Source organism: Schistocerca americana, chromosome 11 (assembly GCF_021461395.2).
Source record: "Schistocerca americana isolate TAMUIC-IGC-003095 chromosome 11, iqSchAmer2.1, whole genome shotgun sequence".
NCBI lineage: Eukaryota > Metazoa > Arthropoda > Insecta > Orthoptera > Acrididae > Schistocerca > Schistocerca americana.
This window is the reverse complement of record NC_060129.1, coordinates 174,326,889-174,340,496: the sequence shown is the minus strand read 5'-3', so window position 1 is coordinate 174,340,496 and position 13,608 is coordinate 174,326,889. Positions and strand designations below refer to the sequence as shown.

The 13,608-nt window shown below is 40.7% G+C and overlaps 1 protein-coding gene across 2 annotated transcripts in view; it reads left to right on the top strand.

The window, feature by feature from the left end:
* LOC124553643 (protein DDI1 homolog 2) overlaps positions 1 to 13,608 on the top strand; it is a 130,654-nt gene that overhangs the window by 19,455 nt on the left and 97,591 nt on the right. For both annotated transcript variants that reach the window (XM_047127518.1, XM_047127519.1), the window contains exon 2: positions 4,752 to 4,991. In XM_047127518.1, the coding sequence (XP_046983474.1) occupies positions 4,752 to 4,991 (240 nt within the window). The remainder of the gene's footprint in view (positions 1 to 4,751; positions 4,992 to 13,608) is intronic.

Genomic DNA, 13,608 nt, shown 5'->3' with positions numbered 1-13,608 from the left:
TCATGTTGTACATTAATGACTTGGCAGACAGCATTAGTAGTAATCTCAGAATTTTCGCAGATGATACAGTTATCTGTAAGGAAGAACTGTTGGGGAAAAAGCTACACAAATATTCACTCCGATCTCGTTAAGATTTCAGTGTGATGCAGAAATTGAGAACTTGACTTAAATGTTCAGAAATTTAAAGTTGTATTGTGTGGTTAAAACATTGGAATTGGCCAACTTGTCCAAAGAGCTATGGGAAACAGTTTGTGGAAATACAACCTCCACAGTCTTCTAGGCTCAGTTATAAGAGAAACATAATGGACTACTACAAAAAATTGCAATTTGGTACACACGCATGCGCATCTTGCTGGTTTGATGCGACCTGCCACAAATTCCTCATCTGTGCCAAATACTACGTCTCGGAATAGCACTATCATCCTCAATTGTTTGGTGATGTATTTCAATATGACTGCCCATACAGTTTTTATCCTCTACATCTCCCTGCAGTACCATCTTAATGCATATCCTGTCGTGCTGTCCTTTCTTCTTGTGAGTGTTTTCCACATGTTTCTAGTCTTGCCAGTTCTGCAGAGAACCTCATCATTTCTTATCTTAACCCTCGATCGGGCGTGTATGTATATAGTGTGCCAACCACAAGTAACTTTGTCTTGTACCAGTCCATTGTTGTTTGACAGTTATGAACCTGTACCTATTCCTTCATTATTATTTCAGCTAACACTGTGACAATTTGTGTTGCCAAAAGCCCAAGAGAACAGCAGTAATATAAAATAAACAGCGAATAGATGAGAGAAATTTGTGATCCGTGGAAGAAAAAAAACCCAGATTCGGAGCTAGCAGCACAATCCCACAGTGAGGCAGTTGTCTATGAAGTACCATAATTAGCAATCAAATAACCAGTTGGCTGGGATCTGATGCAGCTGCACTGTTTAATATTTCGAGTGGTTCATTACTATGGGATAACATTTTCATGTGGCAACAGATTGGTATAACGAATAATTATTTTATTATAGTTTTGATTAAACAGCAATTTAGCTCATGTAATGTGAGTGTGTTTTATCATTATTGAATTAAACTAAGATTGCTCATACATCTTTATCTTGATAACACAAAGACAGTTATTCTTTACATGTGCACAAAGTATACCATGCACTTGCTTGTGCTATAAAAAATGGCGTGCCCACTCGAGGGTTAAGACTCCACCTAATTTTCAGCATCCATCTATAGCACTGGAGCTGAAATGCTTAGATTTTCTTCTTCTCAGCTTCCCACACAATCCATGCTTGAATTCTATACAGTGCAGTGCTCCAAATGAAAATTCTCAGAAATTTCTTCCTCAATTAAGGCCAATGTTTGACAATAGTAGATGTGTCTTGGTCAGTACTACCCTCTTTGTATGTTCTAGTCTGCTATTTATGTCCTCCTTGCTTCATCCATTACACATTATTTTGCTCCCAAGGTAGCAGAATTAATTCACCCTGTCTGCTTCAACAATCCCCAGCGTCAATGTTAATTTTATCACTAATCTCATTTTTGCTACTCTTTATCCCTTTAGTGTTCTTCTGGTTTGCTCTTAGCCAATGTTCTGTGCTCAATAGACCGTTAATTTCGTTCAGTATGTCCTTTATGTCTTTCCTGTTTCCATTGAGGATACCAATATCAGCAAATGTTATTCTTTCACCCAGAATTTTGATCCCACTCCTGAACCTGCCTCTTTGTATCTATCACTGTTTCTTCAGTGTACAGATTGAGCAATAGGTGAGAAAGGTCACATCCTCGGGTTAGACCCTTATTAACGTGAACATTTCATTCTTTATGCTCCGTGCTTATTGTTTCGTCTTGGTTTTTGTACACTGTCCAGTCGTACTAACGTGAACACATATCAACAGCCTGAAAAGCCATCTTTTGCAGTGCAGTTCAGTGTGAGACCTGCAGTAAGAATGTCGGTGAGATTCTGGATGGTAGAGACAGGGATATAGAGTCGTGTCGACTTCACTGCTGTGGCCAGTTGTACTAGGCTTCTCTGTGGAGATCTGTGCCACGAACAGCCTGATCGAGGTGGTCCCACAGATTCTTGACTGCGTTTAAATCAGGGGAGTAAAGTGGTCAGGGGAACAGGAAAACTCATTCTGGTGCTCTTTGAACCCTGCACATACGCTGCGAGCTGTGTGACATGTTGCGTTGTCCCACTGGGAGATCCCATCCCATCGTGCAAGGGGGGGGGGGGGGGGGGGGAAGATGAGTGGGAGGGAGGGAGGTAGGTGCATACTTGGGTTCATCCTGCCTTCCAGAATGGTAAGACCACCCAGACCTCTGATCTGGACCCTATCGACAATTGTTGCAGAACTTTTGCTTTCAGACGTTTCACACTGTGCAATCCAATGGCTACCTTTCCGATGGAGCACAAAAAGCGATTCGTCTGAAAAGGCCACATGTCGTCAGTCAGTCGGGATGTTCAGTTGCAGCACCAGTGGGCAAATTTGAGCCATCATCGCTGATGAACAGCAGTCGGCATTGGTGCCTGAACTATGTGTCTGCTGTGGAGGCACATACAGAGTGCGTTCCATAAGTAATGCGACCAATTTTTTTTCTGACGCAACGGTGCACGGTAGCGTGTTGCAACCAGCTGGGGTAAGTGGAGGGGGGAGTTAACTTCAAAACGTTCTTTGTCTCATTCAGCTACCAGCTGCCGGAGAGTCATGACGTGCGTTTCCATCAACCCTGTTTTACGTAACATGGCAAATTGGATCATTCTGTAGAGCAACGGTACGCTATCAGATTTTGCGTTAAACTTGAGAAGTCCGCCACTGAAACGTTTCCATTACTTCAGCATGCCTTTGGGAATGATTGCTTTTCCAAATCACAAGTTTTCCGATGGCAAAAGTCTTTCGTGGAGAGCCGAGAGGAGATCACTGACGAATCTCACAGTGGATGGCCATTGACTGCACAAGTCGACGAAAATGTGACACGTGTGCGTGATTCTTTGAACTCTTGACAGATGGCTGAGCCTTAAATTGATAGCAAAAACTCTTAAACGTTTCAAAAACAACCGTATTCTGCATTGTGATTGAAGATTTGAACATGAGAAAGGTGTGTGCCAAACTCGTCCCAAAAGTGTTGACTGACAAACACAAGCACATGGGAGTGCATCGGTACCGAGAAATGTTGGAAATGAGTGAAAGTGATCCTCATTTTTTAAACTAAGTTATCACTGGTGATGAGTTCAGAGTGGCTCACCCCATTGTCACCCCATCCCAAGAAGGTATGCATGAGCAGGTCCAGGATCAAAACCGTGCTCACTGTCTTCTTTGACGTCAGAGGAGCGACGAATTCGTACCTACCGGGACTACACTGAACTCAGCTTTCTACTTGGAAGTGCTCAAAAAACTGAAAAGGATGGTCTTGCGCTGCCAAAGCGGCATCAAGGACACTGGGAAAGTTCACCAAGACAATGTGCCGAGTCACAGCCCCTTCATTGTCAACGACTTCCTGGCCAGGATCGAGACCCCATTGGTTCCCCATCCTCCCTACAGTCCTGACATGGCTCCCACTGACTTTTGTTTCCTCGGTTAAAAAGAGTCATGAAAAGAAAACATTGGGACACGATTGAAAGAATCCAGGCACATGTTACATCATCTCTAAAGGACATTTCGGAAAAGGCATTGCAGGATGCCTCCCAGGCATGTCAACACTCCCCCAGAAATGTATCGATGCAAGAGGGTGCTATTTTGAAAGTTTTTGATTGTTTGTACGTATATATTCAATAAAAGATGTTTTTATGAATTTGACCGCATTACTTATGGAACACACCTTGTACACAGCAATGTTTGCTGAGGGTCGTTGAAGACACACTGTTGGTAGCCCCTCAGTTCACACGGGCGATTTGTTGCTCAACAGTTGCACATCTGAAACTTCCTGGCAGATTAAAACTGTGTGCCGGACCGAGACTTGAACTCGGGACCTTTGCCTTTCTCGGACAAGTGCTGTGAGGACAGGGTGCGAGTCGTGCTTGGGTAGCTCAGTTGGTAGAGCACTTGCCTGCGAAAGGCAAAGGTCCCGAGTTTGAGTCTCGGTCCGGCATACAGTTTTAATCTGCCAGGAAGTTTCATATCGATGCACACTCCGCTGCAGAGTGAAAATCTCATTCTAGTTTCACATCTGTTTTTTGTACGTATCTCTGCAGCCTTGGTGCGCTAACAGCTGTTCGGTGCTGGTTTTGGATGGCGCCATTTTGCCATGCGCGGTTTACTTTAACCACGACCACACACGAATGGTTCACAAACTTGAGCATTTTGGAAATGTTCTCACTCTGGCCTGTAAAACTAATAATTACACCCTTTTGGATATCAGATAAATCACTCGTTTTCCACATAACGAGGACGACTGCACTGTTTCCCGCATTCCCCTCACACACTATATATGCCCTCCACTGCCAGTGCTGCCTCATGCCATCTGTGAGTGGTTATTGAACATTGCTATTGAACATGGCTGTGGCCACATCAGTGTGAGTGGCCCATATCGGTAGCTCTTATGTGATGCCGTCATCGGCGGGTGGCTTAAGCTGGATATGGCATGTCTGAAGAAACTTGTGAGAGTGAATAATTTTTTGTATTGTGTGTGTGTGTGTGTGTGTGTGTGTGTGTGTGTGTGTGTGTGTGTGTGTGGTGAGTAGTGAGTAGTAGTAGTAGTAGTAGTAATAGTAGTAGTAGTAATAATAATAATGTGAGAATGTCTCGGTGTGCCTCCAGCGGCAGGTCTGCACCTGCTCGACTTCAGCAGCATCCAGGTGCCTCCAGAGGCTCTGGCTGCCACAGACAGCAATTCAGATGACACCAGCATGGATGACGTGGCGGGACCGGGCCCCACATATGCGGCCGAGGAGGACCCGCGCATCATCCGTGACATGTTCCTTGCCAACCCGGACCAGCTGGCACTGCTGAAGCAGAACAACCCGCGGCTGGCCGAAGCACTGCTCTCCGGGAACCTGGGTAAGACCGCGGGCGGGAGCTGATGCGGGGTAGCGCATTGTTCGAAAAACCTCGAAAAAGGTCACACACTTAGATTACTGTGGTGATGGTCTCAGTCCTTTTCTCACAACAAACTGAAAAATTTAAAATCTCCCGTATTGCGTTGGGCTATGGAAATTTCTGCATGTTAATTAAAAACACTCGCACTCGCTATTTATGAGCAGTTTATTTCCAGAACATACATAAAATTAATGGTGCCAGATAAGATTCACAAATAGTCCAAAATACGTACCCATGAATAGTTGTTCACTGCTTGGTTACACAAACGTACACTGACGTGACTGACAAAAGTCATCAGATTCCTCCCACTATCATGTTGGACCCTCTCGCTTAGTGCAGCTTCTCGGTATGGCAGAGACTCAACAAGTTGTTGAAAGTCCCCTGCAGAAATATAGAGCTATGCTGCCTCTATAGCTATCCATAATTGTGAAAGTGTTGTCAGTGCAGGATTGTATGCACAAACTGACCTCACAGTTATGTTCCATAAATGTTGGATATGATTCATATCGGGTAATCTGGGTGGCCATATCATTTGCTGGAATTTTCTAGAACCTTCTTAAAACCAGTCGCAAACAGTTGTGGCACGATGACACGGTGCGTTGTCATCGATAAAAATTCCATCGTTGGTTACAAACACGAAATCCGTGAATGGTCTCCAGCTAGCCGTACATAACCATTTCCAGTCGATGAGTGGTTCACTTGGGCCAGTGGACGCAGTCTATTCCGTGCAAACACAGCTTACATCATTATGGAGCCACCATCAGCTTGCACAGTGCCTTCTTGACAATGTCGGTCCATGGCTTTGTAGGGTCTGCCCCACACTCGAACCGTACCATCAGATCTTACCAGCTGAAATCGGGACTCGTCTGACGAGGCCACTGTTTTCCAGTCGTCTCGTGTCCAATTGACGGGACCACGAGCCCAGGAGGGGTGTTGGAGGCGATGTCGTACTGTTAGCAAAGGCGCTCGCATCAGTCGTCTGCTGACAAAGTCCGTTAACACCAAATTTTGCTGCTCTATTCTAACGGGAATGTTCATCGTGCACCCCACATTGACTTCTGTAGTTGTTTCATGCAGTGTTGCTTGTCTGTTGGCACTGACGAGCGTATGCAAGTGCTGCTGCTCTTGGCCATTAAGTGAAGGCCATCAGCCACTGTGCTGTCCATGTTGAGAAGTAATGCCTGAAATTTGGTATTCTTGGCACAGTCTTACACTGCACTCTGAATATTGAATTCCCTAATGATTTCCAAACCTGGTGTACACAATACTACTACCATTTGTATATGTGCATGTCACTATCCCATGAATTCTGTCACCTCATTGTACATTGGTGATGGTTTAGGACTTACCCAGTAAACCTACGACTATGTAAAGAATCGAACTCCTATGTATAAAAACACTGCAAACTTCTGATTCCTTTGCAAAGGAGTTAATTTGTTAATTCTTCGTGCATCCCCCTCAATGTTTATGACATATCTCCTGAACTGTGGGTCATACAATGATACAGTGTTGCAGATACATTCAGTTGTTTATGTGGAAACCGTCTGCAAAATATGTTGTGAATGGAGTTGGCACTAAACAAGTAATAAAATAAAACAGCATGCCTAATGCAGCAGTTCTACTGCACAAACAGTGAAAATTTAGTGAGTGATATTTTTTTTCCTTTCATCTTTCTGTAGGAGTTGTTGAGAAAGTTTCATAAAGGTTTGAAATTAAGTGTATAGTTTGTTTCAAGTGACAACGTCCATAAATATTCAAATATTGGATGAATATAGCCTGGGTATTTGTGTGCCGTGAGTTAGGTCTCATCAAGACATATATAAAGTTTCTAACTGTGATACTTGTCTTAATGTGTTAAACCATTAACGTAAAAGACTATACCTCATTGTGAGTAGAGTATGACAACATTTCAAATTTTTAAATTTGGCCAATACTACATGAAATATTGAAAATCAAATTTTTGTTGTCCCTGGAAGCCATTAGATAGGTTACCTGCAACTGGGACCCTGCACCGCGAACTAGATTAGGTGTTTAGCAGTATACAGGGTTATTCTAAATGATGGACCCATTTTCAAAACATTGTCTTCATTCAAGTACAAATCCAAAATGAACAAGCTTTATACCAATGAAAAGATGAAGTTTCAAAGTTTTTTTTCATAATGTTGGATATAAATTTGGTAAATTTAATAATTTAGAATTAATTGGTTTTTAATAATTATTAAATAATTAGAAATGTTACAAATGTTCAATGTGGTCACTGTGGGTTGCACGGCAAACATCGATGCGGTAGCCGAACTCGTCCCCCGAGCGTGAAAGCGGTATCTGCTGTTACCGATCACGGCAGCAGTGATCTGGTTTCGCAGATTGTTCAGAGTGGTTGGTAGAGGTGGGACGCAATCAGCTTCCTTGACATTACCCCATAAGAAATATTTGCAGGGTGTGAGTGGCCAGAAATACAGGGACAGGTCCTCCAGTCCCCTGCAACCGGTCCAGCACTGAAGAAGGGAGTCATTCAAAAAGCCTCGTACATCGCAGTGCCAATTGGGCAGAGCTCCATCCTGTTGGAAAATGAAGTAATCTTCTATAACTTGAGGGAACAGCCACTGTTCCAACGTGTCCAGGTATGTGATTCCCGTTACAGTTCTTTCCACAAAGGAAGATGGTCCATAAACCTTTTTATGGGATACGGCACAGAACATGTTGATCTTCGGTGAGTCTCTTTTGTGTTGCAGTGGTGAATGTGGATTTTCCAAACCCCATACGCGAACACTGTCTTCGCTGACTTTTCCACTAATGTGGAATGTCACTTCATCGCTAAAAATTACACGCTTTAGAAATGCATCATCCTCCATCTTTGCTAATGCCGTCTCAGAACTTTCCGTACAGCTGGTTGCAGTATTCAAAGTTCTCGACTGACTCTGTTGGTAGACTTACTGGGACTGCGCACAAAACGGACTGCGCACAAAACTTTCTCCAATCTGTCGGACATCATCCTCTGACACACATGGTCAACCTGTGCTTTTTCCTTTGCACACATTCCCAGTCTATTTAAATTGCATAAACCAACCACCAGTTAATACTTTTGCGAGTTGGTGGTTGAATACTGAATTTGGTACAAAATACCCGCAGCAGTGCAATTTGTGACCAACTTTTCGAGAACTCAAGAACACAGGAAACCTTGTGCTCCACAGTCACCATCTCACTCACAACTGACAGAGAAATGGAATGATGGCACTATTACCGCGTGAACTCTACCGGTTGCTTCTGAAACCGTCATCACTCACCTGCAGCTGCCAGCCAAAAACAGTGAAACTTCCTCTTTTCATTGGTATAAAGCTTGTTCATTTTGGATTTGTACTTGAATACATAGGAATTTTTGAAAGTGGATCCCTCAATTAGAATAACCCTGTAGATTGCCCACCCACCATTGTGTTTACATTAATGCAGTTCTTGAAAACTGTACACTTTACACTGTCTACATACGATTTGACCCCTATAGTTGGTGCACTCAGTGCTTTCGTGAATACACTGCCTGACTGGTTTGTCTACACTTGATTCCGACTATTTATAACCACGTCCTTTGGCTACAACCTCTAATTTTGTGTTTTTTTATCAGTCACAAGGAAATGATACATTAATTAATAGTACAAAAGAGAGAATATTATGAAGGTAAGTGGGCTAGCTTTTAGGTCTAATTATGTTGTGTTCCAAATGATTTATGCTCTGTGCTTTGCCAATACACAAGGCATTTCTTCTTTTAATTTCATAACTTCTTGCGCAACAACACTTCCACAGCTTCTCATGGAGTGATCATTTATAATTTAATAAAAGTTTAAATTTTGACCATTTCCCTCAAGATCCAAAATGTGGGAAACTTGAAAACATCAACATATTTAGAAAATTTTAGGCTTCAGAATTATCTGTATTGCTAAACAATTATCCCAGAACCCAGGGCACAGTACCCAAACGCATCTGCAGGTTGCCTATCTGACAGTTTGCAGGAGGCAACAAAAATTTGGTTTTCAATGTTTCGCACAATTGTTGACTGAATTTAGAAATTCAAAATGCTGATGTAAACTATGCGTTAAAAGGTATAACCTTGTGATAAAAGTTTAACACAATAAAGCAAGTATTAAGAAACTATGTGTTCGTCTCATAGCAACACAACTAATGGTATATGAATGCCTGGACTTGGTTCATCCAATATTTGGGAATGAGAGCACTAAAGACTTCCAACAAACGTTATACACAGTTTTAAACCTTTTTGAAATTCTTCTCTTTCCCAGAAAAGCAGTGAAAGGAAAACAGTGTTTAGTTTACATTTTCGCTATTTGTGCAGTAAAACTACAGCATTAGGCATGATGTTTTAATTTATTACTTTGTTATCACTGACTCTACTTGCAACACAGTTTGCATACATTATCCACAGATAGCAACAAACGTAGCTGCAAAATTATATCGTTGTACAACATACAGTTCAGGAGGTATGATGTTGTAAACATGTTCATGTGTAAATAAATAATTTTGCTTAATATGAAGCACTTAGTGGCTTCCAACAAACTTCAAGCATAATTTCAAACATTTTCTTGCTTACATTCTTAACGGCAAATGTATTGTAAAATAATCAGATGTTTGAAGCAGTTTTTACATTGGACTTCGGTTCTTTCAAGAATCGTGGGTTTACTAATCAAGAATGATTTTAAAAACATGACATGGCTAAAAATGGGCAGTGTTTTTAGATTGCATCTTAATTAATTATTAATAAACTTTTTAACTGTGGAAATTTAAGGTAAATAATTACATTCTCTGTACCAGGAACAATCGGTCTACAAAACGTACAAGGTTGTTGGCCTTAGGCTTTATTTGTGGCCCACACATTTTCGCTTAGTAGTGAATTTATATCTCTTCAAATCATGATAATTCTTGAACTAGTATACCTTAAGTGAAAACAGTTGCCCCCACAATGTTGTGAGTTGGAGAAATTATTTTTGTAATTGTAACAATACAAAAACTGTTACCAGATATGAAAGTTGCTAAATTTGTGCAGCCTCTTTAGTAGGTCTGTTGCATTTTCTAAGCGTTCTGCCAAGATAATGCAGTCTTTGCTTCACTTTCCCCACAATATTGTCTTTGTCGTCATTCCAGTGTAAGTTGTTTGTGAATGTAATTTCTAGGTATTTAGTTGAATTGAGAGCCTTTAGATTCTTATGATGTGTGGTATAACTGAAATTTAATGGCTTTCTTTTAGTACTTATGTGGATGACCTCTCACTTTTTCTTCCTTACAGTCAGTTGGCACTGTCCGCACCTTACAGATCTCTTGTCCAAGCCATTTTGTTATTGATTTTTATCTTCCGATGACTTCAGAAGATGGTAAATAATTGTCATCTCCAAATAATCTGAGAGGACTGCTCAGATTGTCTCCTAAATGATTTATGTAAATTAGGAACAGCAGAGGACCTATAACACTCTCTTGCAGAATACCGGATATCACTTCCGTTTTCCTGGATGACTTCCCATCAGCTACTATGAATTGTGACCTTACTGAAAGGAAATCACAAATCCAGTTGTACAACTGAGACAATAGTCCACAGTCAAGCAAATTGATTAGAAGTCTCTCATGGGGAACAGTATCAGAACTGTTCTGAAAATCAGGAAATATGAATCGTTAGGAGGTCCCCTGTAATGGCACTCGCTACTGCATGCAAATAAACAGCTAGCTGTGCTCGACAAGAACAGTATTTTCTGATTCTGTACCAACTATGTACCAATAAACCATTTTCGGTGTCAGTGATGTGGGTCCATAATTCACCATATTACAGTTGTTTCCTTTCTTGATTATTGGTGTGACATGTACAACTTTCCAATCATTAGGTATGGATCTTTCATCCCACATTGGGTTTCACGTGATCTATGTTTTTGGTGTCAATGCCTTTTTTATCATGGAAGAGATTATTCTGTTAGAGATACCTCATTATGTTTGAGCTCAGAATATGTTTGAAGCTTCTATAACAATTGATGTCAAGGGTATTTGAAAGTAGTTTGTGGATCACTTCTACTACCATTCTTGTAAACAGGCGTGACCCGTATACCTTCTTTTGAATACTAGGCACAGTTTTTTGTTTGATGAATCTATGGTAGATTATGGCTAGAAGAGGCTAATAGGGATTCTGTCAAGTGCCCTGGAGCTTTGTTCTGTTTTAACTGTTTCAGCAGCGCCTTTATGGCATTCTTCTGTCAAAATCAGTGGATGCATCCTGGCTTATCGTACTGATAAGTTCCCTGGGAAGTTCTCTTTGAATGTGACTCAGTTTTGCAAGCACTGAAATAACATCACGTACCCCCTCAACCCATGAAGTTTCATTTTGTTTTCTCCTTGCTTTCTGAGTGAATCACTATGTTTTGTCAGGTAGTGCATAAATAAATGTGGGTCCACATTTGAAGCAGCATATATTGTAGTCAGTATTGAATATTCAGGCTTGTGTCCTGTCTTAAAAATTTTGGTGTAGATTCACTTTTGTTGACTTTCTCTCTGGCCCGTACTTGAAGTCAGCAATGAACATAGTATAAAGAGCGTTTGATTTGGAATGTGATGCACTGTTGCTATCAAAGTCTTCCTGCATTCGGGAGGACGACAGTTCAGACCTGCATCTGGCCATCCTGATTGAGGTTTTCCGTGATTTCCCCAAATCACTTCATGCAAATGCCGGGATGGTTCCTCTGAAAGGGCACGTCTGACTTCCTTCTCCATCCTTCCATAACCTGCTGGGACCGATGACCACGCTGTTTGGTCCTCTCCCCCAAATCAACCAACCAACCAGTCAACCAACCAAAGTGTACTGATATTACAGCCAATGACAAGTTCTAAGTGTGTTCCTGCAAAGATTTTCCATGTCATACATGAGGTTAATGGACAATAACATGGCTTAGAATGGTAAAGAATGACAGTGACAATGGAACTTTCAGGGGTGGCAAGAGGTTAGTAGTTAAAGAATTGTCGATATAGTTCTGTATCGTAGCTGAGCTCGGAAAATCACTAGTAGCTTATGTAGATGCTAATTAAAAAATTCATTTGTGGAAATGATAAACTAGGGAGGAAAAACTTGCTTTCCCTTGCAGCTAAGTTGATTCAGGAAAATTTGGAATTTAAAGCTGAAAGGAGCATTTTTCAATGAAGCAAAGTCACCACCCTGGATGGTGACAAGTTTACATTGTATTCTGTTTGTGAGTAGAAATACTGTAATTATACAAAAAGTATAATAACCAGTAAACACCCGGTTCGATAAAGAATTGTACCTTCTGGTATAAAACAGCTTCAGGCATCAGATTACTGTACAAATGAGTTAATGTTTCAAATATGTGATGTTAAGCATTAAGCGATAAAAAGTTTAGAAAAGTTTGAAATTATGTTTTAAAGTTTGTTGAATGTCACTAAGTGTTCTTATTCCCAAATAGAGGATTAATAAAGTTCGGGTATTTGTGCATCATCAGTTACACTGCCTTAAGACAAACACACAGTTTCTAACTATAATACTCATCTTATTGTGTTAAACTTTTATTGTAAGATTATTCCTGTTAATGAGTATATTATGAAAGCATTTTAAATTTTTATATTCGGTCAATAATTACACAAAACATTAAAATCATTTTTTGTCTTAGAGAGGCAATATGTAACAGATTCTTGGTTCCGTGACATTCTCTAAGTGATATAGGCCACTACAAGAGTTCAGACACATTACGAAATAGATTGGAAATCATTACAAACATATGTTTAATTCAGAAGTGCGTATTACAAGGATCCATCTGTATAAATTACCCAACAGTCAAGATAGTTTGGTTAAATAAAATATTTTTTCACCTATCTGATGAATAGTTTAACTCTGCACTGGAAAATGTTTACTTTTAGTCATTTGAATACTTGAAAGGCAATATTTCTGACCCGTGCTACCCAATTTTTGAATGCTCGCACTCCTCTTGCCAACTTTATTCAATTTCACCATATTTCTGTACTTCACAAACACTACCATTGGTTAAGACGTGTAGTTTGTGTGAAACCACTGCTTGCAGTGTTGTGTGTCTAATATTTTTGCTTAGAGGCAACAGTAGTTCTGTGTGTGTCCTTTGTTTAGTCATATATGCTGCTGAATAAAGAAGATAAAGAAGTATCAAAAACATATAAGCAAGTATGATGTGAGGGCCATTTACATAGTTGTTCTGTAAATTATTCAGTTTAAAAAGATGGAATGGAAGTTAAAGGCATTTTCAGAGTTTTCCAAAGGTCTGAGGCATTGTGCATCTACATCTACATAAAGAATCTGCAAGTAGTGTGTTTCTTGCGGCACTACTAGTTCTTGCCTTTCTTGTCCCTCTTCAAATAGAGTGAGGAAAAAGACTGTCTATATGCTCCCGTACCAGCCCCCATTTCTGTTGTTTTGTCTCTGCTGTCCTTAGATGAGATGTGTGTTAGTGGCAGTACAGTCATTCTGCAGTCTGTTTCAAATACCAGTTCTGTAAGCCTTCTCAGTAGCAAAAAGAATGTCATCTACCTGCCAGGGATTCTCATTCGAGTTCACGGACCA